At 38.1% G+C, this 25,265-nt stretch overlaps 1 protein-coding gene across 7 annotated transcripts in view; it reads right to left on the minus strand.

Annotated features, from left to right (window-relative positions):
* The window catches only part of zbbx (zinc finger, B-box domain containing), a 38,479-nt gene extending 15,768 nt beyond the window's left edge, over positions 1-22,711 (minus strand). For 5 of the 7 annotated variants that reach the window (XM_086164553.1, XM_086164552.1, XM_086164549.1 and 2 more), the window contains exons 1-6: positions 22,565-22,711; positions 20,941-21,068; positions 20,375-20,488; positions 12,654-12,756; positions 10,412-10,463; positions 8,273-8,388 (exon numbers count right to left, since the gene is read on the minus strand). In XM_086164553.1, the coding sequence (XP_086020679.1) occupies positions 8,273-8,388; positions 10,412-10,463; positions 12,654-12,756; positions 20,375-20,488; positions 20,941-21,002 (447 nt within the window). In that variant the 5' untranslated portion in view covers positions 21,003-21,068; positions 22,565-22,711. Of the gene's footprint in view, positions 1-8,272; positions 8,389-10,411; positions 10,464-12,653; positions 12,757-20,374; positions 20,489-20,940; positions 21,069-22,432; positions 22,529-22,564 lie in introns of those variants that run through there. The other 2 variants (XM_086164550.1, XM_086164555.1) reach the window with 2 other exon arrangements.
* Positions 22,712-25,265: the final 2,554 nt, after the last annotated feature.

The following is a 25,265-nucleotide window of genomic DNA, read 5'->3' on the forward strand; positions in this document are numbered from 1 at the left end:
ATTGTTCTTGCAACCAATGAGCAATGATTAAAAGCTATCTGCAGACTTATCTACCTTTTTTTTACATTTTTGTTATCTTTTGGATTTATTTTCCCACCCCCACCCAAAAAAGAAAAATGCATTATGTTTCATAAACCACTAACTTCACTAAATCAAAATGAAACTGTTATAATTGAACAGCTATTCCATATCTAGGCTGAAACTTCCTTGTTTTCCCTTACCTTTATCACATCAAACTTCACTTTATTTTACCATTCATTGCTTTAATGAATCATTTAATCACATAATTGTCCTTATAAACTTAGCCTTCTCAACTTGCTGTATTCTCTTGTCTATCTCCCCAAGCTAGTAAGATGACAGCCAGAGAAATGTAATTATCTCCCACATGTTCAATATGAATAAATACACACATAAAGTGAAAGGGCAACTCTGGCTTAACTCTTCCTTTGACAGTCCACTATCACAATTTCTTGCTGAAAGGAGGGATTTTCAAATTGCACTTTAGGTTAGTAAAATTACTATTAGTCATGCTTAAGCTTGCCTGCACTATCTATTCAGCTAACCTTGCATGCAGCATAGAAGGGAGTTGCAGCCAGTCTCAGCTATATCGGGCAGGAAACAGGGTATGACTCAGTCAGGTTATCACTCAATCATAGAGCTGCCCTCTAGAGATAGACAACCATTCTCATCAATTCACATTTACCAGCTACTAAAACTCTTTAATGGCCTAAAACACACATAATTTATGAAGAAAAGCCAGAGCATGTGAAAAGTAACCATAACAGGGCTGGGAAGAATGCCGCACACAACTTCACCACTTGGCCCTAAAAACCATATTGTTCGCAAATTTTACGCTAAACTACCCTGTTTAAGCATAACTGAGCAAATGGCTGGCTGTAAAAACCAAATCAGTGAAAGGGAATTGGTTGATGAATGACATATATTATGTTTGGTACATTTGCCATTTAACTTCAAAGAGCACCAAATGTTAATCAATGCACCAACAGTGGACTTAAGAACTGGAATGCAAAGCTTTTCACCCACACTAGAATGGCAGGGCAATTCCAATTGCAATAGTAGGCTGCAATTAACAGCTTGGCCATTAACAGCTTGGCCATAGCACTTTAATGGTGCACAGCGTTGGTCTGAGCATATAAAATAGTGACATCAATAATTTGTCATAACCTGTGCTACAATTTTCAAATGGCATGGCTGCCACCAGTATTTGCCAGAAAAGTTGAGGGATACGCCAGACTCAGCACAACAGGAAGATTGTAATGGACAATCATTCGCTCAGTGGCCTAAGTGGATGTAATTGAAGACTCAGTAGAATAGGAATCTAAGGTTCATATAGCCCCCATTTGAGCTGCTACAATGCAGTTTAAGATAAAAATCCAACCAGTTTAAGAAGCTTGTGAGTAATGCAAACCCACCCCAACAGCCATTCTTCTTCATGATGTGTGCTGGTAAAGGCTGTGATAGAAAAATGGTCAAAGAGTTCTGATAAAAATGATAATAATTTGACCACTAAGTGAATGAATGCCTTTGGAGAAGCGACTCTAGGACATAGATAGAGAGTGCTGAACCCTGCCAGGGTTAAATCTGCCCAGGTGTGTTATTAAAAGGTCCATAGTATGATGAGTCAACGATTTAAACTTCCTATGCTATTTTCTGAATTTTAATTACAAGTAAATGTAAGATGTACATTTCTGGGATACAATGAAGACAGTTATCCTGTTATTTGTTACAAATAAAGTTGTTAAAAGCAGGTCACAAAACTAGTCTACAACCACCCCAACGTATCAGATCATAAGCAAAAGTTGATGGTCTTTGTATATGCAAAGCATGCCATATCAGCAGACAAGACAATCTGACTGTTACTGCTAAATTCAAATGTCTTAGGTTGATGTGTTTTAAGTTAAAACATACAGCAGGTCATATGTCTGCCTGTAGATATAGCGTCAATTGGGGTTTGTTTGAAGTCTTTTCTATTGACTCACAGGGAGTAGAGGTAAAAAAAAACACAGTGCAGGGCATTGTTTGACATGTTTTGCAGTATTGATTTTGCAAGTGAAATACAAGTAGAAAGACAGCTAGTCACTAGCAATTAAAACAAGAGATGCCTGTTTTTTATCTAGATTGATGGAAAACTATGGTTTTACAACAACACCTGGACATTTAGATTCCCTGCAAGTGTTTTATTTTAAGGAAAAATTAATTACATTTGCTATAACACCAAACCTCATCTGTGAACAAGATTCAAGATTCAAAGTATTTATTGTCACACACACAGTGTAGAAACGTTTTTCCCTGTGCAGTGAAATTCCTACTTTGCTATCTGCTGCTTAATAAGATATGTTCTGATGGGAAGAGTAAACATTATTATAAATATGATTGCAGATATGAATATGAACAGTACAATAAGACATTTGAGAGCAGCTTGGTGTGCAACTCACAAAGTGAAGGTGCAAATATGAGTGCAGTTTAAAGTCTGTAATTTTCATTCCAAAGCACCTTGTACATTTCTGGCCAAAAGCACTCTAGATGGGCAGCACCGTTTGAGATAAACGCAGGTATACATTGGCCAAGAATTTAACCCAGGCAGCAGTTGAGAATTCTACCACAGAAGCATGCAATGGCTTGGCATGTACACCATGACTTGGAGGCCCTTTCAGACTTTTGACTTGGGACTTTGAGGGACCCATTGAGACTCTTGAGATGGAGAATATGTGAATGTATATACATGACAGCAATTGGAAAAGAAATAACTTCCAAATTATCTTTAAAAACTTTTGCAGTCAGAAGTCCAAATACCGGTATACAGTTTTTTGTTCGTTTTCTCAATGTATTTATTTATTTATTTGTTTATTTATTTTGGATTACCGTTAGTTAACTTCTAAGTAGTCCAAGGAGCAAAGTGGTTATTGGTGATTAATGGACCAGAATCAGAAGTTTAGTCCGTGGTACAGAGTCAGCACTAATTGAAGTAATGAAGAAATGTTTTTGAAGTAAAACCAATCAATAAAAAATGTGTTACTTCCTAGCTTCGTTTGATGGCAAGGACAATATCTTTGAATTTCTGTGAATGGCAGAACAGCTTTGTCAAGGGAGGACACACATTTATGAATCAACACTCACTCATGACGAGTTGTCATTTACACAAAAACTGGTAGATGTCCAATACAAATGACCAAAAAAGAACAGCTACGTAACTGCAAACAACTGATTGACAAGAAACATTGAGAAGAAGCTAGGCTGAAGAACACTTATTGCATCTAACATCAATAAGGGGTGAAAGCAAAACACAACACAAGAGGGGAGGTCAAAGACAAAAGTGGGTGCCCGCACACTATGACCTACAAGAGAAACAGACTATAAAAAAAAAAAAAAACCTCATACAAAACAAACGTCTCAAGACAAAAATATATGAAAGGTCTAAAGTAGTTGTAGTAATGAAATACAACTTGAAAAATATGTCAAGACAGGATACTACAATTTTGGGTTCAAAGTCTGTCTTATTTAATGATTGTGAATTTTTCTCACCATTAGGATGTAATTTGTATCCTTGGCCAGTTCAATATGAAAGTATGCCTAGGTGTCTTGCTTGCCTTGTCCAGCAAAACTTTTCAAACTGAGAGATTTAGAACACCATGATTTATATCAAATCCACAATTATAGTCGCATTATTGTGTACATGGCTGATGCCAGATCAAGTCATCTGCTTCTTTTGCCCGGCAGATAGTAGTTTATTCACTTTTGAATAAAATGAGCAAACTCAAAGACACTATGTGTTAAATTAGATCATTCATTCTCTTGACGCAGCAAATTTGCTTATGGCCATGAAATATTTAAGAATCAAATCTTTCTCTGCACACAATCCAGCAAGCCTGAGGGTAGGGCAAATCTTTGCATCACAGAAAGTATTAAACGAAGAAGCTGGTTTTCCTTATGCTCTCTGGTCACAAACCAACTTGTGCTTTTTCAAAGCATAATGATAGAGACAACACATTTCTGTTAAAACTTTACAGAATTTACAGTCAGGTATATTTCAAACTATCAAAAGCAAACCCACTCCTTTCTCATATCTTCTAAAAGTCATGCAGTTAGTGGACAAACCTAAATGTGTTTTACTTTAGGCCCCTTTTCCCCTTTAAATCTTGTTTTTTTAATACATGGGAAGTGCAGGTGTGGTATGTCATGCTCACATTCTTTCTTAACAGTTATGAGAGAATTCATCTGGCTCTGCTAAAATTACAGGCAGTATTTTAAGCAATTTCACTTGCTACAAATTATAGCTATAGTATTGCACATTCATGTCACATTCATGCAGCAGCAATGACAATACAGTTAACAAAAGCACTCAGAACGCTTGTATCTGACCAATGTTGAGAACTGGTTTCTCTACCTATTGGATACGTTGACGGCATGAATGGAAAGAAACAAAAACAGATGTTTTTAGCTTTTGACCATCAGCCTCATAGTTTATTTTTTTCATATGAGAAAACACCCATGTACAGTAGCCTCATGCGAACAGATTAATCAAATGAATTGATCCGCAAAAATCCAAATCCCTTCATCAATATGTCGCGTAAAACAGCACTTTGTTTGGCCTCTGGACCAGGTTTGCAGTAAACTGTACAGTGGTTAACCAGTAACTATATCAGTAATCTATTTCTATCATGTGACCATGGAAGCATTACTGATATCAGGCTACTTTCGGGTCGAGACCTAGTTATAAGATTATGGTTATGAATAGATGTAATAGTTCAGTTCATTAAAATGTACAATTCGGTGTCTAATTCTGATGGTCAACATACGAGTTAGGGGCTAGGGTATGTATTATGACCTCCACAAGGAAGTATGTATTATCATGTGAAAGTTATGGTTTGCACATGCATAAGCTCCATACACAATTCTTTGAAGCCAGGAATACTACACCACTGTTAAGCCTCACTATGCATAAAAAGGTTAATGAAGGCGGAAAAGATTATTCCACCTCTGAGCAGGCAACCAAGGTTACTATAGAACCACCTCAGTGTCTGTGTAAAGAAGCAGACGAAACGACAAAGCAGGTTAATCAAAAGGCTGCATTGTTGCATTTAAATGATGTGGCTCTGTTGCAGATTGCCAAAACACTTTATGCACTGGAAAAGTATGTGTGGTTTCTGTGTAAATAAAGAAAGTCTCACAGACCCATTTACAACATTGCGGCAGAATCTTGTTGTAAAGGAGTCTGAAGAACAAGGGAAAAGATGACAGGATAAAATAAGGAGAGTCAGAGACTCACAAATTTCAAAAGACACAATAAGTGAAAAAGAAGAATAGAACTGGAAGATACTGTATATTATTGAAAGTATCACTAGAATAAAAATTCGAGAATAGAACAACAGAATCAGTGTGATGTGAGGTCTTGGTGAGTTGGACCAAAATCATCTGAATGACATTTGTTGTGTGGTGCCTCAGTGCCCCCTTTTGGCAAAGGAACTAATGCAATATATTTTTGTTAACTCAAAAACATCCACAATTCACAATTGAACGGTGTTACTGTGTGTGTGTGTGTGTGTGTGTGTGTGTGTGTGTGTGTGTGTGTGTGTGTGTGTGTGTGTGTGTGTGTGAGTGCACGCGCACGCGTGCACCTGCATTTCAATTAAATATATCTTAAGGGAGGTCATTATCATTGCTATCCATGACACTCTGGTCTGTGGCCTTCCTAGTGTAGAAAACACCTCATATCAGCAAGTTTGGCAACCCAGCCAAGACCAGGTAGAAAAAAAGAACACACAAGGCCAGGCTGAATTTAAATAATAAAGACAGTATTCTACCGAATGGAATGCATTTGAGTGTGTGAAAATGACGACTGGAGTAATTGTTTCTTTCTCTTCCTTTGGCGAGCACCTTTCTGTTGACCCAAAGCCAGGATCTCCAAACAGTCCCTCTCTTCCCTTGGTGTCTCATTTTTCTGTGAATAATTATTTTTACCTTGTTATTCTGTTATTCATGTCTTGTATTTTATGCTTCCAGAATGAAGTAAAAATTCTACTGTGAAATTCTTCTCCTGAATAGCTCTATAAATATTTAAGTATGAATTTATATTTTTGTCCTTTTTACTATTTCCCTCTCTCTCCCATTTCCTTACATTTGTTTTTGAGCATAAGCATGAGCATGTCTTGCTATCTTCTGTCTTCTGTCTCTCTATTTATACTTATATTCATATTCATTTTACTTTTTTTATCTTTTGATTGTACTGTCATGCTGCTGTGACAAAGGTATTTTCTCTATGGGAATCAGTTTATCTTATCTTATCTTATCTTATCTTATCTTATCTTATCTTATCTTATCTTATCTTATCTTGTCTTATGTGTATGTGTATGTGTATGTGTATGTGTATGTGTATGTGTATGTGTATGTGTATGTGTATGTGAGTGCACATGTATGTTGATATGCAACCCTATAGCTGCAACATTGCTTTTTAATGATACCATAAAGCTGAGGCCTCATTTCCCCTCTCAGGCCTGAGGATAAATTACAGCCACTCCCCAGGGACAAGGCATCCCTATCAGGCTGCCAGCAGCATTTCACTGCACTCTCCTGTGCTATGTTGAAGGAAATTGGGTCCTTTTTTGCCTGGATGACTCTGGAATACAGCATAGTGCATTGGACCAGTGAGCGAGTATACGCGTGTGTGTGTGTGTGTGTGTGTGTGTGTGTGTGTGTGTGTATGTGTGTGTGTGTGTGTGTGTGTGTGTGTGTGTGTGTGTGTGTGTGCGTGTCAAGATGCAGCCGCATGTAATTTTGGAGCACCATGTGTCATTATGTGTGATTCATAGTTTAAAGCAAACCCAGATTGCATCTGTGCTCATGTGAGCATCAGTGTGCTTAAATGTAGTTCCAGACAGAATGGCAGAGACAGCCATAAAGCTTTCATTATCACCATTATTACAGGGCACAAGGGCTATACAAAATGTGTGTGTATATGAATGTGCTTATTGTGTGTACTTTTGTGAGCTTTCAGCCAATGTGTTTGCCAGACTACAATAAGAATTGCCATTAAGACCACCACAACCAGGCACTGGAGGCACTAGGACTTTCATTGGGCAATTCAGCGCCATCATTATCAACTGCCCTATCAAGGAAATTACCACATTAGATTTTAACGTAATATGTATGTGTCACTTAAAATTAATTTTTCTGGAACAAAAATGAGCCAAATATTAGCTGTTAACTCAGTGGGGTCAATCGTACCCTATCTTATGTTGTTGTACGTCTTTAACTGATCCTTTTCCTCAGAGTTTGTCTCTTGGAAATATTTGCAAAGGTTCAAATTAGACTATACAGAAATGACAAGAAAACAAATATGTAAATAGCAAAATGAGGGAAAGACACATCATCCAGGCACACATTTTTTCCCTCACACACGCATTCAAGCACACACGGGATATGTATTTTTTCTATTCTTGTTTACACAGACAGTTGCAAGGCACCATCACCTCTCCTCAATGGCTGTGAAATAAAGAATATTTTTAAGGCTATGCTGAACAATAATGCATTAAGAAGTTGAGTCAAAAACACTGTTAACAGTGTAAATATAAAACGGATAAATCAATAGGTTATACAGGAGAGAGAGAGAGCTGGAGAGAGTGACAGACAGACACGTACACAGACAGACAGATAGACAGACAGAGACAGTGATAGCGGAAGGGAGAGACAGAAAGAAGAAGAAAAATAATGTGAAGAAGAGAGTTGAAAAATAAGTGGGGGACAGGAGAAAAAGACAGAAGAGAGGGCGTTGATAATTAAGACATAAAAAGACAAGTTAACTGAAATACAGATGGCAGGAGGTAGTAATGTTGAAGGAAAAAAAATGAAATAAGGGCAGCAGACAGTTGTACAATTAATTAAGCTTTTAGAAAAGGTAAAACTGTGCAGCATGGGGCAACATGAGAACATCTACTGGTGTCAGTGTGAACCTTAAGACCAGTAAAGTGGCTGTGTGGGAAATCATGTTGCTTTTCTTCTAGCAGACTGAAAAGTCCACACTCACTTAATCATGCAATGTGTTTAAAACTTCATCTTTTGCTAGATCTTATCAAAGAAAAGCACATCAGTGAAGAGAATTATTTTTTGTCAGGTAGGTCAGCTTTGAAGTACAGAGACAGCTTCTTTGATTGTTCATGAGCTTCCAGAACAGCTTTAATTCTTCAAAACTTCATGTTCAGACTGTCAGTCACACTTTCCTATGCATGCATTGATATGGGTTTGGATGTGCGCATACTAGTCCAGCAGGTTTGCTTTCACACGATTCGCAGGTAGTTCCCCTCATCCTGTTTTTTCTTGTTGCTTGATGAAAAGTGGGGGGGGTTGGCGGCAGAGATGGAGGTGACAGTCCAACTGGAATTGAAAAAAAGAATAACTATAGATTTTTAAATTAACTTCATATCAGACAGAATTTTTTTTTTTTTTTTTTTAATCCGGTTTTATCTGGTCCCAAGCCCGGATAAATGCAGAGGGTTGCATCAGGAAGGGCAAAACTTTTGCCAAAACCAAGCATGCAAATCAATCATAATAACCAGATCAGAGGCCCGGGTTAACAACAACCGCCATTGGTACCGATGACCTACAGGGAACTAATGGAAACTGGGCCACTGTAGGTCAAAGAAGGAGAGGAGAGAAGAGCAGAGAGAGAAGAGGAAAGGCAAAAGTCTGGGACTGAGAGTAGGGACTTTGAATATCGTGGGATGTGAGTTTGAGGAGAAGGAGAAGTTCTGGAATAAGTTGGATGAAGTGATGCAGAATATCCCCAGGGATGAGAGAGTGGTAATTGGTGAAGACTTCAATGGGCATGTTGGTGAAGGCAATCGAGGGGATGAAGAAGTGAAGGGCAGATTTGGTATACAGGATAGGAATGCAGAGGGACAGATGGTGGTAGACTTTGCAAAAAGAATGGAAATGGCTGTAGTGAACACTTTTTTCCAGAAAAGACAGAAACATAGGGTAACTTATAAGAGCGCCCAGGTAGACCACATCTTGTACATACGAAGTGATCTGAAAGAAATCAGTGACTGCAAAGTAGCTGGAGGTGAGAGTGGAGCCAGACAGCATAGGATGGTGGTTTGTAGGGTGACTGGTGACAAGGAAGATCAAGAGGACAAAGGCAGAGCAGAGGACAAACTGGTGGAAGCTGAAAAAGGAGGAGTGTTGTATGGTTTTCAGGGAGGAGTTGAGAAAAGCTCCGGGTGGTCAGGGAGAGCTTCCAGATAATTGGACATCTATAGCCAGTGTTATCAGGGAGACAGGTAGGAGAGTATTTGGTGTGTTATCTGGAAGGAAAGTAGATAAGGAGACTTTGTGGTAGAATGAGGAAGTGCAGGAGTATATAGAGAGAAAGTGGTTAGCAAAGAAGTGGGACTCTGAGAGGACTGAGGAGAACATACAGGAGTACAGGGAGATACAACGTAAGGTAAAGATAGAGGTAGCAACGCCAAAACAAAGGGCATATAATGACTTGTACACTCGGCTGGACAGTAAGAAGGGAGAGAATGATCAATACAGGTTGGCAAAACAGACCAATAGAAATAGAAAGGATGTACATGATAGACAGGGAAATGTATTAACAGAAAAGGAAAGGTATACAAGACAGTGGTGGGACCAGCTATGCTGTATGGCCTAGAAACTGTTACACTGACCAAAAGACAGGAGGCAGAACTAGAGGTTGCAGAGATGAAGATGTTGGTATGAAGGGTATGAAGGTAGTTGGAGTGAGAGAGGATACAGAGAATAGGGTTATATGGAGAAGTTGATTCACTGTGGCGACCCCTGAAGGGAAAAACCGAAAGGAAAAGAAGATGATACGTATTTTATATATATATATATATATATATAGATAGATAGATAGATAGATAGATAATTTTATATAGATAGATAGATAGATAATTTTATTTTTCCCTCTCTGTTTATTTTTTTATAAAGCAATAATGGCTGATTCCTGTCAACCAAATATGGTAACACAACAAATGTAGAGTCAAAAGCAATTGAGGTGGTAGTCGTAGCTTAAGTAGTTTCCTACTCCATGCTGATTAAGATGTATTAAGATGTGAATTGCTGACTGCGAAATATGCTCAAACCAACTACCAAACTACCGATGACAGTGGGGCTGTGGTTTAAAAGTCAGTAATACCACTGGTCCATCAGCAAATCATACCACACAAGGTCTCTAAAAATAACTGATAAGTGATTTTTCAACTAACTTAAGTAACATCAGTAAAATACTGAGCTTCTACATTTCACTGTACTGCTTTATTGCTGATCTTGAATTACCATACAGACGACCAATCCATAGATTGATTACAATATGATTCAAGGGTTTAGCGTAAACCGTCTGCAGAATCCCGGGTTGTGGCTGCGAAAAACTCACCTGTCTGTGTTTTATCCTTTAGCACTTTGATCGTCGCCTTGCCAGCTGCCAACTGAATATGACATGAGAAAAAGCAGAAATCAGTTACCTGTCAAACTCAGACAAGGGTGTCCAATCTGTGTTGAAAAATGATGTTAATGCTGCATTAAAAACTAGGTAATGGGAACCACAATTACAAATGGAATATTTAACATAAAAAGGCACCTTGTGGACACATGCTCTTAACATACAAACTAAAAATGAACATACTTCCCTTTCCTGTCCTCTTTTATGTAATTTCTTATGTAGTCTTAATAGAAATAACAAAAACCTTGAGATGATGAGTAAGGTATAATCACATTCAATGCTTCTGTTCATGATGCTGATAAAATGCAGCCTCAGGGAGCTACAAGCCAATGTCTCTGAAACCTGGATTAACGTAGAGGGAAAATGAAGGTGTGATGCTCAGTATTGTTTGGAGCAATGCACCACAGAGGGACAGAGGGTGTTCGACTTTGCATAAAGGATGGAAATGGCTGGACTGAATACTTCTTCCAGAAAAGGCAAGTAACTTATAAGAGTGGAGGTAGGAGTGCGCAGGTAAACTACATCTGTATAGACAACGCAATCTGAAGATCAGTGACTGCAAAGTAGTGGTAGGTGCATGATTATATACTGTACATAGAGAGGTTAACAAAGAAGAAGAGAGACACTAAGGGGACTGAGGAGAACAAGCAGGAGTACAGGGAGATGCGGTACAAGGTAAAGATAGAGGTAACAAAGGTCAAACAAAGGGCATATGATGACTTGTGTGCTCGGTTGGACAGTATGGAGGGAGAGAAAGATTTATACAGGTTGACAAAACCGAGGGATAGAGATGGAAATAATGTACGAAAGGTTCAGGTGATTAAGGATTGAGAGGCAAATGTATTGAAAGATGCTAGGAGAGTGATTGGAAGATGGAAAAAGTACTTCAAAGAGAAGATGAATGCATAGATGAGGTGACTATAGTGGACCACAAAGTAGCAGAGGTCAGAAAAGGTGAATCTGGGAGGGCATTGAAGAGGACGAAGAGTAGAAAGGCAGTTGGTGATGAATCTATGGAGCTGATGATGAATCTATGCAGGTATGTAAGTGTCGGGGGAGGCAGCAGTTGTTTCTGGTACGATTATTCAACAGGATCTTAGGGAGAGAGAAGATGCCAGAGGAATGGAAAAAAAGTACGATGGTGCCCATTTTTTAAGAATAAGGGAGTTGTGCAGAATTGTAGTAAATGTAGAGTAGGGGTCCCCAAACTTTTTCCTGCGACGGCCAAATAACTTTTCCCTTCTCTGACGGGGGGCTGGGCCAGTTTGTAACAAAAAGTGTGACGATCCCAGAGGAGTCTAAACGTAAACGTTGATTGTTTTTCAGAAAGCCATTCACAACCAAAAATTAACCCTTTCTGGGATCTTTACAGGAACAAAAAAAACAGAAAATAATGATAAAAATGATATCATTATTAATGACATAAATAACACCATTTATGAAATACATAATAACCAAATAACCCTTTTCAATTATTCACAGTAAAAAAGACCAAGGAACATTTACTTTCTTGTAGACTCAACTGTTTGCAGCTCTCTCACATCAAATTCACTCTGAAAACCAGAGAGCAAGCAAGCTATGAAACCAAACTGATACCAACACCTACCAACAAAAAACATTTCACTACAAGTATTGTTTTAGAACGGATTTTATCCCAGTAAATTTGATTATGATTATATTTGTATTATTATTATTTGAATTATGATTATAAAATCATAATGCATCTCTGGTATGGTTCAAGGGCCGGGCAAATTGTAGAGGCAGGCTGTAGTTTGGTGACCACTGCTATAGAAGGATTGACTGGTTCTTCATTCTACCGCTTGCCTCGAAGGGGACATTTAGTCGCAATAACAGCATACATACTACAATTTTAAGCATTCTTGTCTGGTTTTAAAGTAATTTGTAAATTAAAAAGTATACATTCAGAATTACTTAAGTTATTCATTTGAAATCTCTGGAACTTACTATAATATCTATGGCCAATATGCAAAGAGTAGTTTCAAGTCTTACACAACGCGATAAAGACGATCTGGTTCTTAAATTCTGAGATAAATATCACAAAGGAAAAGGAAATGATTATTCCAAATAACAAAAAACTAAAAGTTAATACATTAAACTCCTTTACACAATCAACACATTTTTACAAGGCATTAGAAGACGAAATACTCTCTTGTACCCTTTGCAGGCTGTTCTCCTTGTTCTTCTTGCTGCTGCAGTTTAAACCACTGTTTTGTAAAGTGCCACTTTGTCCAGATCTCCATCTAAACTTTCCTGAGTGCCTGGATGTAAAAATGACAATAGAAAGACATAAAAAATTTGTCGTGACCAGATTGAATGTTTTACTGTAACTATGACCTGTATGTAAATAATAAAATGATTAGACCAGTCTGAATCATTGATTTCAGTTGTATATGCTTTACTCTTGACTTAACTTGAAACAAGCAGCATCTGTTTGTATGCATTTCAGATTTTCAGACGTATGAGTGGAAGCTGAAAACATGGTCTGTCATGGGCAATATTCAGGAAATTTGCAGAAGTATCCATTCAGCCATAGATGCTAATATCCCTAATAATCAGCACTTCCTTGATTTGAGTGGTGGGAGGGGTAAGAATATCATCAGTGTCATTGGGCAACCTCTTTCACCGGTGTTTCATTGATGGGCCCACAAAAGAGAGTGTTATCCACTCTCGCTGCTGTTTTCACTGGCCCCTCTCCTGCTCAGATGAAGGGGAAATTGGATCAATGCCTGGATGTTGGATGAGGTAAGGCATGGATAGATGATCGCATTCTTTCAAGGATGACTGCCAATTGGTGTAGGACTTGGTTATGCCTCCAGGTGTGCCAGCCTTAGGACAGTGTGGTTTTGCAGCTGGTGAGGATGTGACTGAGAGTTGCTGTGGTTAAGCAGAGAGGGCATGACTGGTCTTCTCCAATCTACTGGTTGAGATTTTTGGGTGTAGGAAGAAGATCATAGATGGTCCTGATTATGAAGCTGTTTTAGCTTCTTTCCATTTCCCATAGAAATGGGAAGAAATAGGAATAGAAATGGGAATAGAAGTGGGGATTCACATAGACTCTTTTACTATGATTTACAATCATAACTGTATTAAAATGAAAGGGAGTGATGTATCAACAGTAATGAAGCAAAACTTAAATTAATACTTAAATCGGCAAAACTACAATGTAAGTTTCAAATATTACGAATTAATAACTTAATTTATCAATATATCATGTACCACGAAAGGAATAAGGGCATCAAAACTCAAAAGGAAAATGGCACTGTATAACTTTGTCAAGGAGAGGAATAAAATAAATGAAACATGTAAATAAGAAATCCTTTGGTAATTAAGGTCCTGGAAGGTATTATTATATCAGCTGATGTTTGCCACAATCAAACACAGATCAACCAGACACACACACACACACATACACACACGCAAACACACACACGGTGCAAAACAAACCCTCTGGTTGCAAAAAGTGCAAAAGTACAAACTAATTCTCATTTACACTTGAGCTATTCATGTTTGTGCAATTGAATATTTTATGCTATTTACGGTATCATGAGGATGGCTGTCTTTGAAAAGATATTTTGGAGTACGCTGGCAGCTTGTCAAACTACACAAAATCAAACTCTGTGTATGAGAAACTGTGTTTTTCTATGTCTCTTTGAGTGTATATGTGATGGCAAGAGTCGCCAAAGCCCCTGAAACCCTTATTGTGCTATGTTGACACTTAGGTGGGTGTCATGCAATTATCTTGGAACCATCACCTTGCCAAAATTATTCTTACTGGAGGAGACAGAGGAGATGTACTCCGATTGGTGATGGTGGGCAGTCTCTTCAGGGCTTGTTACCATGAAAAAAAGTGTTTGTGTCTTTCTGTCTCACTCAAAGACTGCATTTTTCCAAATTTGGACTTACTGGTAAACTCATAAATTTAGTTTGCCAGATATGTTTCAAAAATTTGGGTAGGAAACTGGGTCCAAACATCCTACAATAAGAAGCCAGCTTTGGAGTACATAAAGATTACACCGAGAGGGTCTACATTCAGGTGTTGAACTTCATTCTGCATGTGGGGTGAAATTCCCATTTATAAAATGGACTACACGAAATAAGAAAACAAAAAGCGGAAGGTTTGAAAAAGATTAAATGATATCAATAATAATAATTACTATTATTACCATTCTGAGAAAAATAATGAATCAGCCACTTAAGAGCAAGGGCAAATTAAAATAATCTGGAAAAAAGCAACCTCAACTGTATTTCTAGATAAGGCAAGAAAGTAACCATATGTTACTCTTGAAGGCCCAAACCATAGCTACGTTAAATCTAGATCCAACCAAAACAGACAATGATGTACTGCTGGTGCCCAAAGCTACCAGATATATCATCGTCTATGTACTCTTCCCTACATGATTGTATCACACCTCCTCTCAGCAAGCCGAATCACTTTAATTCTATGTGCGCGTGTGCGTGCGTGCAATTGTGTGTGTCTCAACTCTGAGAAAATGTGCAATTCAGCTGCAACTAGAGTTATTCCATCTAAATGGTAAGAAAAGACAGAAAAACAAAGTGGAGTATTACACAGACATAGAGTACAGCTAACGGCTTGAACATGGATAATAACTTGAAAATCTACACTAACAGCTTGTCAGACACATCTACATGTTCTGAAAGGAAAAGACAGGTACCACAAGAAGCTTATAGGGTAACCCAGGTAACCAGCAGGTCAAAATGTCAAAAGTAAGCAATGTCTTAATCAGGGTAATTCTTTTCCCTTTTCCATTCCTTGGCTACATCACATAGGCAGTAAGATTGTGAAAAATGGAACAGATGCCATTAACTTATTTCATATGACGGTACACTGATTAACTACACTCTATAGATGGGATATTTAGATTCAAACAATATGGCTATATATATATATGAATTTCTCTTTATTAAGGTGTGGTACTGTACTTTAATATCTGAAAGTGATTAGTCCAAAAGAGAGTTCTTGTTAAAGCCTTTCTGATTAAAGAACATATTTCATAACCTGAGTCATAAAGAACACAAGCTCACACGAAATATAAATACCATTATTTACAGAGTTCTAGTATCCAACACACCTTGTAATCTTGAGGTGAATGAAGCGTTAAATGTTGCAGTATTTCAGCATGACAGGAAACACTCTGCTGATGTACTTATCTTTCATGCAGCCTAGACAAAAAGGTTGTCTCCTCATACTGAGGTACTGCTCCTTAATTAGGGCTCTGCCTCCACTAAAACACAAAGTACGCCCCTAGTCTCCACTTCCTCTCCTCTCCTCTCCTCTCCTCTCCTCTCCTCTCCTCTCCTCTCCTCTCCTCTCCGCTCCGCTCCTCTCCTCTCCTCTCCTCTCCTCTCCTCTCCTCTCCTCTCCTCTCCTCTCCTCTCCTCTCCTCTCCTCTCCTCTCCTCTCCTCTCCTCTCCTCTCCTCTCCTCTCCTCTACTCTCCTCTCCTCTCCTCCCCTTTGCCACAAACAGACAGCACATACCCAATATCCCTAAAAATATAATAAAATTAACCCAACATCTAAACATGCAGAATCTAAAATGAGTGTAAACATTTTAATACTTTCTCTATTCTAGATTAGGTCCCCTATTTTGTACGTGATCACGTGTGTGTCTGTGTCTGTTTATGTGTGCGTGTGTGTGTGTGTGGGGGGGGGGTCTATCTGGTCTCTTCTGAAATAGTATGAAGGTTTAAAACTATTTTTTTAGAAATATGTTTATACATGTGTGTAATACACACAGTATAATGGGCTTAATTTTGTGTTGGGATTAAATTGCGTGTCCTTGTGTGTGCATGTCTGAGCATCCATTCAAAATCCAAATCAATATCATAATCAACAATAATATACATAGATTAACTCGAATCTGTTTCTTACAGTTAAGAAAACTTGTATACACATTAGTAAGGCGGCATCTGTGACAGATTTGACGGTGCCATGAATCAGTGAGACAGCTATAAAATTCTATATAATTCATTCAAGCTTTTTCTTACATATCAGTTACAGTATATGTGGTCCAATGACAACCATAAACATCATTAACATCTATTACCATTTCTCAGACAAGCTTTCACCCATTTGACATGTTTAACTTTATGGACTGGAAATCATGAAAACAGGGTGAAAGAATAAAGCACAGCTGCCATTGCCATGATGACGATTTCCATTTCTCTTAAGTCAAGTGAGGACTTTGAGAATAGAATAAAAGTTTTAAAAGCAAAGTGTGAAGAAAAACATGTCGGTTTGGTTTATTTTGTTGTTGTAGTTGTTGTTTTTTTTGCTTTTTCAGATCTTATTAATTTACAGAATGTACTTCAAATGTGCCTGTTCACATATGTACAGGTCTTTTTCATAAAATGTCAAAGTAAAAAACTTCAGATGTTGGATGAGACACTTGGACTATAGCAAACAATGCTAAGGGTAAAGTCTACACATCTGTAGAGCTGGTCGAATTTTAAGGCAATGAGAAAATAGTGTTAGCCTTTTTAATAATGTAAAATAGTCAAAATAGGCACACTCACAAACTTGCACATTATGTGTTCTAAGCAGATCTACATATTAGAAAATGACTCACATTCTTCAATGATGTAAACTACAGCAGCTCTTCTGCGCTGCTTTCTTAATTCACTCCAGGTGACAATCAATCGGCCTTCTTTGCACAGACCACTTTCAGCAAGTACAGACGATTGCTCACCTTCAAAACTACAACTACAATTTTGGAGTTTGGCCCTACATTAGTGGTCTAACAAATTTGTCCCAAATCAGAACCAATCACATCCTTTACAACCAAGTTGGAGGGGAAAAAATCACTAACTTCATAATACCACACACCGACTGGTGCTACCATAACCAGAAAACATAGAAAATATACAGCAATATGACCTTGAATGTCATTCCAGCACAGCCATGTCTAAGAAGGAACACCTGACTTTCAGCCCTATGAAGATATTTATAATCATCCAGCAGTGAGGCAATCTCCAGACATTTATTATTGGTGGTACTGTGCAGTTTCAAGCGTTTAAGATGGCAAAGCTAGCCATCTGTAGAGGCAAATTCAGTATTACAGAGGTTGAACCTATTTATTTGCTGTTGGACTATCAGAACAAATCAAAATTCTTATGAAATGGTTTCCCTCTTAAGAGACCAGATGCAATTATCCATACAAAATCAAAATCAATATGTACAAATCTGCAGTGTGATTTAAAAAAAAAAAACAAACATTCAGTTTGAAGTGGCTTAAATCTAATCCCTAACTTGATTAAATGCAAGACAGTAGATGGCTTAATATCTCCAAATGAAAATGTTAAAACTGACCTGTAAATGCACATGCTCAGGCTCCATTCACACAGTTGAGCCATCTTTACATTTATTTTATTCTAGTTCTAATTCCCATACATTAACCAGTTCATGTGGGGGGAAAGAATGAGTTGGAGAATCATGATTCAGAAACAAAGGAAAAAGGCACAATAGAAACAAGAAAGAACTTTTGACTTTCAGGACAATTAAGCATCAGCCTTTATCCACATGGTGATTTCTCCATGCTCTAAATAAAGCACATTTCTTTCATAGTTACATTTCTTAACCTTTGTTGTCCCACATTTCTTATTCAGATGCTTTCCATATTTATCTGCCTTCATTTTATTTTTGTCCATGTCATACTCTATCCATTCATCCATTGTGCAGCCGAAGCACAAATGCCTGCACTTTGCTTAACCCAACAAAAAAAACGCAGTTCTTCGGGGAGAATCCCAAGCCATTCCCAGGCCAGAGACAAGGTCCCTCCAGTGTGTCATGGGTCATCCCTGGGCCGCCTTCCAGTTGGACATGCCTGAAGCACTTCCCCAAGGAGGCATCCAGGAGGCATCCTGATCAGTTCCCTGAGCCAAAACATGTGACTATTCTCAATGCAGAGGAGCAGGAGCTCAACTCTGAGTCTCTACCGGTTGACCCAGCACCTCACCCTATTTCTAAGGGACAGTCAAGACACTCTGTGGAGGAAACTCATTTTGGTCATTTATATATGTGATCAGCCAATGCTGTGGTCACCAAACCAGATCCCTTCAGTACTCTGACTGTGCCTTGAAATTCTGATCATAAAAGTTATGAACAGAATCAGCCCTGGCGGAGTCCAGCCCTCACATTAAAAATATCCGACTTACTACCAGTAATGCTGACCAGACTCTGGCACTTGTCATACAGGGACCCAATGACCCATATTACGGGATCCAGTATCACGGAGTCCTTCAAGGACTCCTGGTGCAGTCCTCGAAGGACTCCCCATGGAATGCGGTCGAATGGCTCAAATGGCTTCCTCAAGTCCAAAAATTACATGCAGACTGGTTGGGCAAACCAGTCCAACCAGAATGCAAAGAATGCATCTCAAGGAAGGGCCATGCTTAACTCTCACTGATGTCTGCTCCCGCTACTCAATTACTCAATAATTTTTTGGAAAGGGAGGTTTAATAGAGAGAGCAAAGGTGGAGATATCTTAACTCATCTTGTTGATTGCTGTTATTACTGCCCTTCAAGGTACCTTAAGAATACTGCTATAATTTTGCAGCATCAAACATACTTTCTAACATTGGCTATGTTAGAAAGTAAATTGGTCCCTTCAAATTTTTTGAAGAATAGTAAACACTGTTTTGATAAGAGTACAGAGACTGATAAATAATCAGCTCCATATGGCTGTATTGAGCACTCAATTTTCAAGTCCAAATTAATCAAAGAAAAATTTAGCTCTGAGTCAATTGCGGGGCCAAATACATATCTTGGCAAGAAGTTGTATATTTATTTTATTTAGCTAAGGATATCTTATGCAAAATATTAGTTCCAAAAACAAAACAAAAAAATAGATTTATGAATTAACTAATTTGAATAAAAGTTCAAAATAAAATATGGGGTCTGCAACAACAGATTCAAGATTCAAGATTCAAAGATTCAAAGATTCCCTGTACAATGAAATTCTTAGTTTGCTTTCCACAGTGCATTTGGTTTTGTATTGGCAATAAGTAGGTATCGCAAACATTATTATCAATATGAACGGTGTTGGCAGTGCAAGTAAAACATTGAGTGCAGCTCAGTGTGCATCATTAAATCATATTTTTTGAAGATTCTCAATGATAGAATATAATTAAATGTAGTTATCCAAAATATATATATACCGTAATTTCCGGACTATTGAGCGCACCTCAATATAAGCCGCACCATCTTGGACTTCCTCAAGCGCACTAAAACCATCAGCCGTCTTCTTCGGTAGCTCGTTAGCCCCCACCACCACCACCAAAATCCATATATTAGCTGCATCGTTGGTTAAGTGAAAAAGTCAATGAATGGAAAGGAGCAGTGAGAATTATAGAATTATAGAAGTGACAAATTACCAGTTGAGTTAGATTATGTGGATTTTCCTTTGGCCTTTATTAACAAATGATTCATGTTGAGTTTTTTTTTTTACATTGAGCAAATAAGTATTTTGATTTTAATTTATAATTGTCAAATATATGTAATGTCAATGTTCACACTCATAGCTACAATTTAATTTTGTTACACCCTGAGCTGTGTTTTTTGGGCCAGATTCCCTTAAAATAATGTACCAGCAAATTATTCTACTTTTAAGTTTCATATACTTCATGAATCAACAGTGATAATTCATAAAGGTGAAAAGAAGCACAGATTACAGAGCACACAGGAAAATACTGAGAAAGTGGCGGAAAAAGGTCTAATGAATGAGTATATGACCAACTGTTTTCTGTTTAAAATGTCACAGCACCTCTTTCAGATACTGTCATCTGTTCACCCCCTACTTTCAATCAGTTTGGTCTGCCTCTCCTCCTTCTCCCCAACATAAATTGTGAAAAAAACCTACCCTCTCTCCTCCTTCTCTTTTCGCATAGTCTCTTTCAACTGTTGCAGCTTCTCTTCCATCTCTTTGCTGTCTTTGGCCAGTGTCATTGTTTCCATCTGCAGTTCACTGAGGTTCCTATGCAAACATACACATACTCTCATATATGAAATCAATCCCTCACAATCAATCATACAAACAACCCACTCAATCAGGTAGGACAGCAAGGCTTTCATCAATAGATTTAATGTATCTGCAGCTCTGGCAGATGTGAGTTTCCATGACAAATCAATACTTGAACCAATTAGTCACTAGATGAGTGTAACAGCAAGTTAAATACCTGTCAAATACCTGTTGGCAAATGAGAAACTACTCAAAAGTGTTGGATTGTGTTTCATATTGGGAATTATAACAAAAACATATTGAAGTGTGAATATCAAAACTTAGATCAGAAGATTTATCTGACATGTACTTAACCTCTAAGTAAAATATCAAGTTAACTCTTTACTTAATTCAAAATGGACAGACATCAATTACAATGGCAGGCCAACTTGATGCCTTGAAAAAATTACTGAAATATCATATCTTACCTAGCATTAAGCTTGAATGATTTGGTCTTATTAGGGAGAACCACAAAGTCATTTAAATTCATGTCTCTTCCACCCAGGAATCAGATCGTGCTCCTGTCTTTCAATGTGCTTTTTGCAAATAGTTCCGTCTGCGATAAAATGAAAAGCAATTGTAATGGTCACTGACTCCGTGTTAAATCACCGCATTTCATAAAATGACAACACTTCAGTCAAAAAAGGAAAATGGTAAGGAACGATTTGCTCACACATTAAAAAGTAAAGCAATGTCTGTCATAAATTTGAGACTTACGCAACAAATAACACTCATTTAGATGCTATTAGGGTCTGGTGATGTGGAAAACATGAATATCAATATACAGAATACCAATTTTAAATGGGAAGTAGTTTCAATGTCACTTTAATTTAGACATTTTACATGATCATTTAGAAAAGAGAAATCTGTTATAGTATCTAAAATATCCATATTCAAAACAGTTCAATCAATTTTATTCTTTTACCCTTAATGATCACATATGTTCCTTTTCTTTTTGTTTAGCTGACATAGGGTGACCAACTGCCAACTTTCTAATCACATGTGCCCTCTACTTTACAAGATACAGATCCATGTCAGGATGTAACATCATGCATAATAATTTTAAATTTAAAAGGGAAAAATTGTGATTTTTTTTTAATCCATCATTCAATATAGCAGATTATATTAGCCTTATACTAGTCCAATTCACAATTACAGATGGAACTGATGAGCTTCATTTAAAATTGTCATCCAGAGTAAATACAATCATGTTTCATCTAAAACATAGCTTGAGTACATGAAAGGAGATTTTATAGAACCAGATGAAAGGATGAAAAAAGGGAAATAAGTCATTGAACAGCAAAAATAGTTTAAAATAGGAATATGGAGGTAAACCATAGACAAGTAAAAAGAAGACACGGAGGATAAAAAAGGAAAATAGTGTATTCCAGTGTTATGTGATTAAAAACAATATTTTATCCTTGACAAAATGTCGCCAAAAAGATTCAAAGGTGGTGTTGGAAGCTGAAGAAGCGTAACAGCCCGTTCTTGTGGCAACGTAATGTCTGTGTGACGCAACAGCTGTTCGAGCCGCAGGAGCTGGTTGCATTAACTAATTAACTGCTCTTTCCTTACTTGTTAACGCCAGTCTTTGGGAGTTCAGATTAGTCGGTTAGTTATCAAACACAAGTGAAATTATCCTTATATGAAGATAAATGCGGCCTAAGGCTTCTACAGCTGTTCCTGAACATGTTTGGGATCGTAGCTCATTAGCATGTTGGTCTGAAGACTGTGTTACCACATAACATGTCGGCTTTAATTAAAATAACCAAACGCTCCAACCAAGCTGTTAAACAATAAGAGACGTATACATATAAACAATCCCATATATGGTGCGTTCAGAATCCGTTTGTTCTAGCTCTTGGCATTCATCCTTACTTTTTCATCAAATTATGGCTACGGACGATCATTAGCACTTACCGAAAAACGCTGACAGTTCGAAAGGCTTATTGCTACAGGACGTGTAAAAGAAAACTGCGCGTTTAACAAACACTAAAATGTGCTAGCTAAACGTTGAACAGCGCAGGAAAAGTTATAAAAACCTTAGCTTACCGTATTTATTGACAGTTTAGCTTCGGGAGTTTTAATAACTTGTAACACTGTACTCAAATGCTTATTTCATGAGAAATATTGCCAATATATAGTGTTTAATTAGCGATCTTGAGTGCTGACCTAAAACCTGCCTCGTGCCTCGACCGTTTGTGCAGAGCGTTTCCATGACAACCGACCTCAACCCTAAGTCTCGCTCTCTCTCTTCCTCTCTGGCTCTATCTAACAGACAGACAGACAGATAGATTGATATTAGTGTGTAGTTTTGTTTGTTTTTGTTTTTGTTTTTGTTTTTTTTTTGTTTGTTTTTTTGGTTTTGTATCTTGTTTTTTGCATCTTTTTTCATTCTCAAGCTGTTTTCACTCCCTCAAGATATGTTGGTGTTTGATCTTCCACAGTGGTAAACTTAAGAGACCTCAAGCCTGATAATTTCATGTGCACTGAAAGAATAATGCATTTGCTGAGATCTTCAAAAAAAATAAATGAATACACAAATACATAAAAATAAAATAAGGCTGCCACAGAGGAAAATAAACAGTATGAATTGCATAAAGTACCTTACCTTGTTATTATCTTATTATTATTGCAAAATAGTGTTCCATCAATCCATCCTCGAGCAAGGGCAGCACCTGAAGCAGAGCCCAGACTTCCCTTTCTCCACCCCCTTGGTCTAACTACTCCAGGGGAATCCCAAGGTGTTCCAAGGTCAGCCAAATCACATGATCTCTCCAGTGTGTCCTGGGCCTTCCTTGGGGCCTCCACCCAGTTGGACAAGTCCAGAACACCTCACTAGGGATCCGGAGACATCCTGACCAGATTCTCTAGCCACCTCATGTGACTCCTCTCAATGTGGAGGACCAACAACTCTAACTACTTTCGGCTGCTTAGATCTATGACCTTGCTCTTTCGGTCACTACCTACCCCTGTAGTTGGAGTACGGCCTCCAGTCCCCCTTTTTAAAGAGGGGGGTCACCACCCCTGTTTGCAAATCTAACGGCACTGCCCCCTCCCTGTTTAGTCAATGTTGAAAAGGTGTGTCAGCTGCGCCCCTTGCTTCACCCAAAACAGTGTTATCACAGGTAATGACAAGGGATGTTATTGCAAAAGTCTAAATTTGGGACACTGAGCTACTGATCAGTTAAGTAGAAAATTGAAGTATAATGATTTGTGTTTAAATATTTTAATATTAAAATATTTTTCCCAAATCGAAGTGTAATTCTTTTTAAGCAGATAATGATGACAGAAAATTACGATATTCTTCCAGTTTTTATTAGAATATAATTTACAAAATGTCAGACATCAGATCTCACTTTGAACTAAAGAAGAAAATAAATTAACAAAATGGAAATTGCATTACTTGCATACTTACATTATAATGTATGTGGTTGATGTATTTATGATTTGCTCATAGTGCTCAAGTGATCCCACAGGATTTCCAGTGTTTATCTTTGAATTTTTGTTTTTCTTGTCTGTGTACCACCATACATATAATTTCTTCTTTGCCTTTTACTGCGATCCAAGCCTTTGGATAGCAACGTACATGCAGCCTTTCCTGCAGGCCATGCCCCGTCAATTGTTACATTTCGTTTCTCATCTCTGTGTTCCCTCTAACCAACAAGGCAATAACGTCTCTGCAAGCACTAAACACACATCTACCTTATTCTTAAATCCTGCCTTCCCCCTCTCTCCCTTCTTTTCATTTCCCTATCTTTCTCATCCTATATTGTTGACCTGTTGCTCCTGCCATTAGGGAAGTGTGGCTGTATAACTTATTGAGCATAGTATGTGCGTGTTTGAGTCTGGTGGTCATTTGGGGTTGTGACCCTCCAGCTGGATTCTGTCTCTGATGCTAAACAGTGACTCTTTTCCCATCTTTTTTCTCTCTCTCCAAACCCTGTCTACACAGACAGAGGGGTGTGCAATAGCATACTGATGAGCGGGCAAGGGAAAAAGGAGCGAGTGCTCAGGGAGAGAAGTGTAAGAGGGGGATAGAAATGAAGGATGGAGTTGGGGGGCAATAAGAGGCTACAAGGCATGTGAATAAGCAATGCAAGCGAGAGGACAAGAACAAGCGTGCAGTAGACTGCATGAAAGCGGTACAACAGCAGAGTAGTTGCGAGAGAAGGACAAGCACTGCACTGTGAAATGTCAGGGCTATTACTTCATTAGGAAGCAATGATGATGATGCTGTACTGAATGTCATCCACTGGGTTAAACATTTCTGTGCAGCATCATACTGGCTGTTTTAAAGCCTCATGCAATGTCAAAGTGTCAAAAACAAGATAAAGAGTCAAAATACTCAGACAGCCACAATCAACACATTTTTATGTCTCTCTTGTTATGCACCATAGAGGCTTGTTGATAATCTTGAGAGTATATTGATGAAATAATGGGAAGTTATTGAATAACCTTGAAAGGGGTGGGTGTCTGAGTCCATTCATCTTCTATACCCACTTATTCCTGTCAGAGATGGGGATGGAAGCTATTTGTGTATGCTCAAAAAGAAGCAGGTCAACAGTAAGGTTTAATAGCAGACAAGCACATTCTGATTCCAAATGTAATTTTTCCCTTCACCTAACCCCCATTCCGGTTTAAGCATGACATACATGGAAGGGAGCTCCAGAAAGACAATGAGAGTATCAACATAGACAGCACCTAACCTTGAACTCAGATCAAAACATTTTGTTATTCATGCACACAAGAT

Source organism: Fistularia commersonii, chromosome 18 (genome assembly GCF_037954325.1).
Source record: "Fistularia commersonii isolate RoL2024-O1a breed Wild chromosome 18, RoL_Fcom_v1.0, whole genome shotgun sequence".
Taxonomy (NCBI): domain Eukaryota; kingdom Metazoa; phylum Chordata; class Actinopteri; order Syngnathiformes; family Fistulariidae; genus Fistularia; species Fistularia commersonii.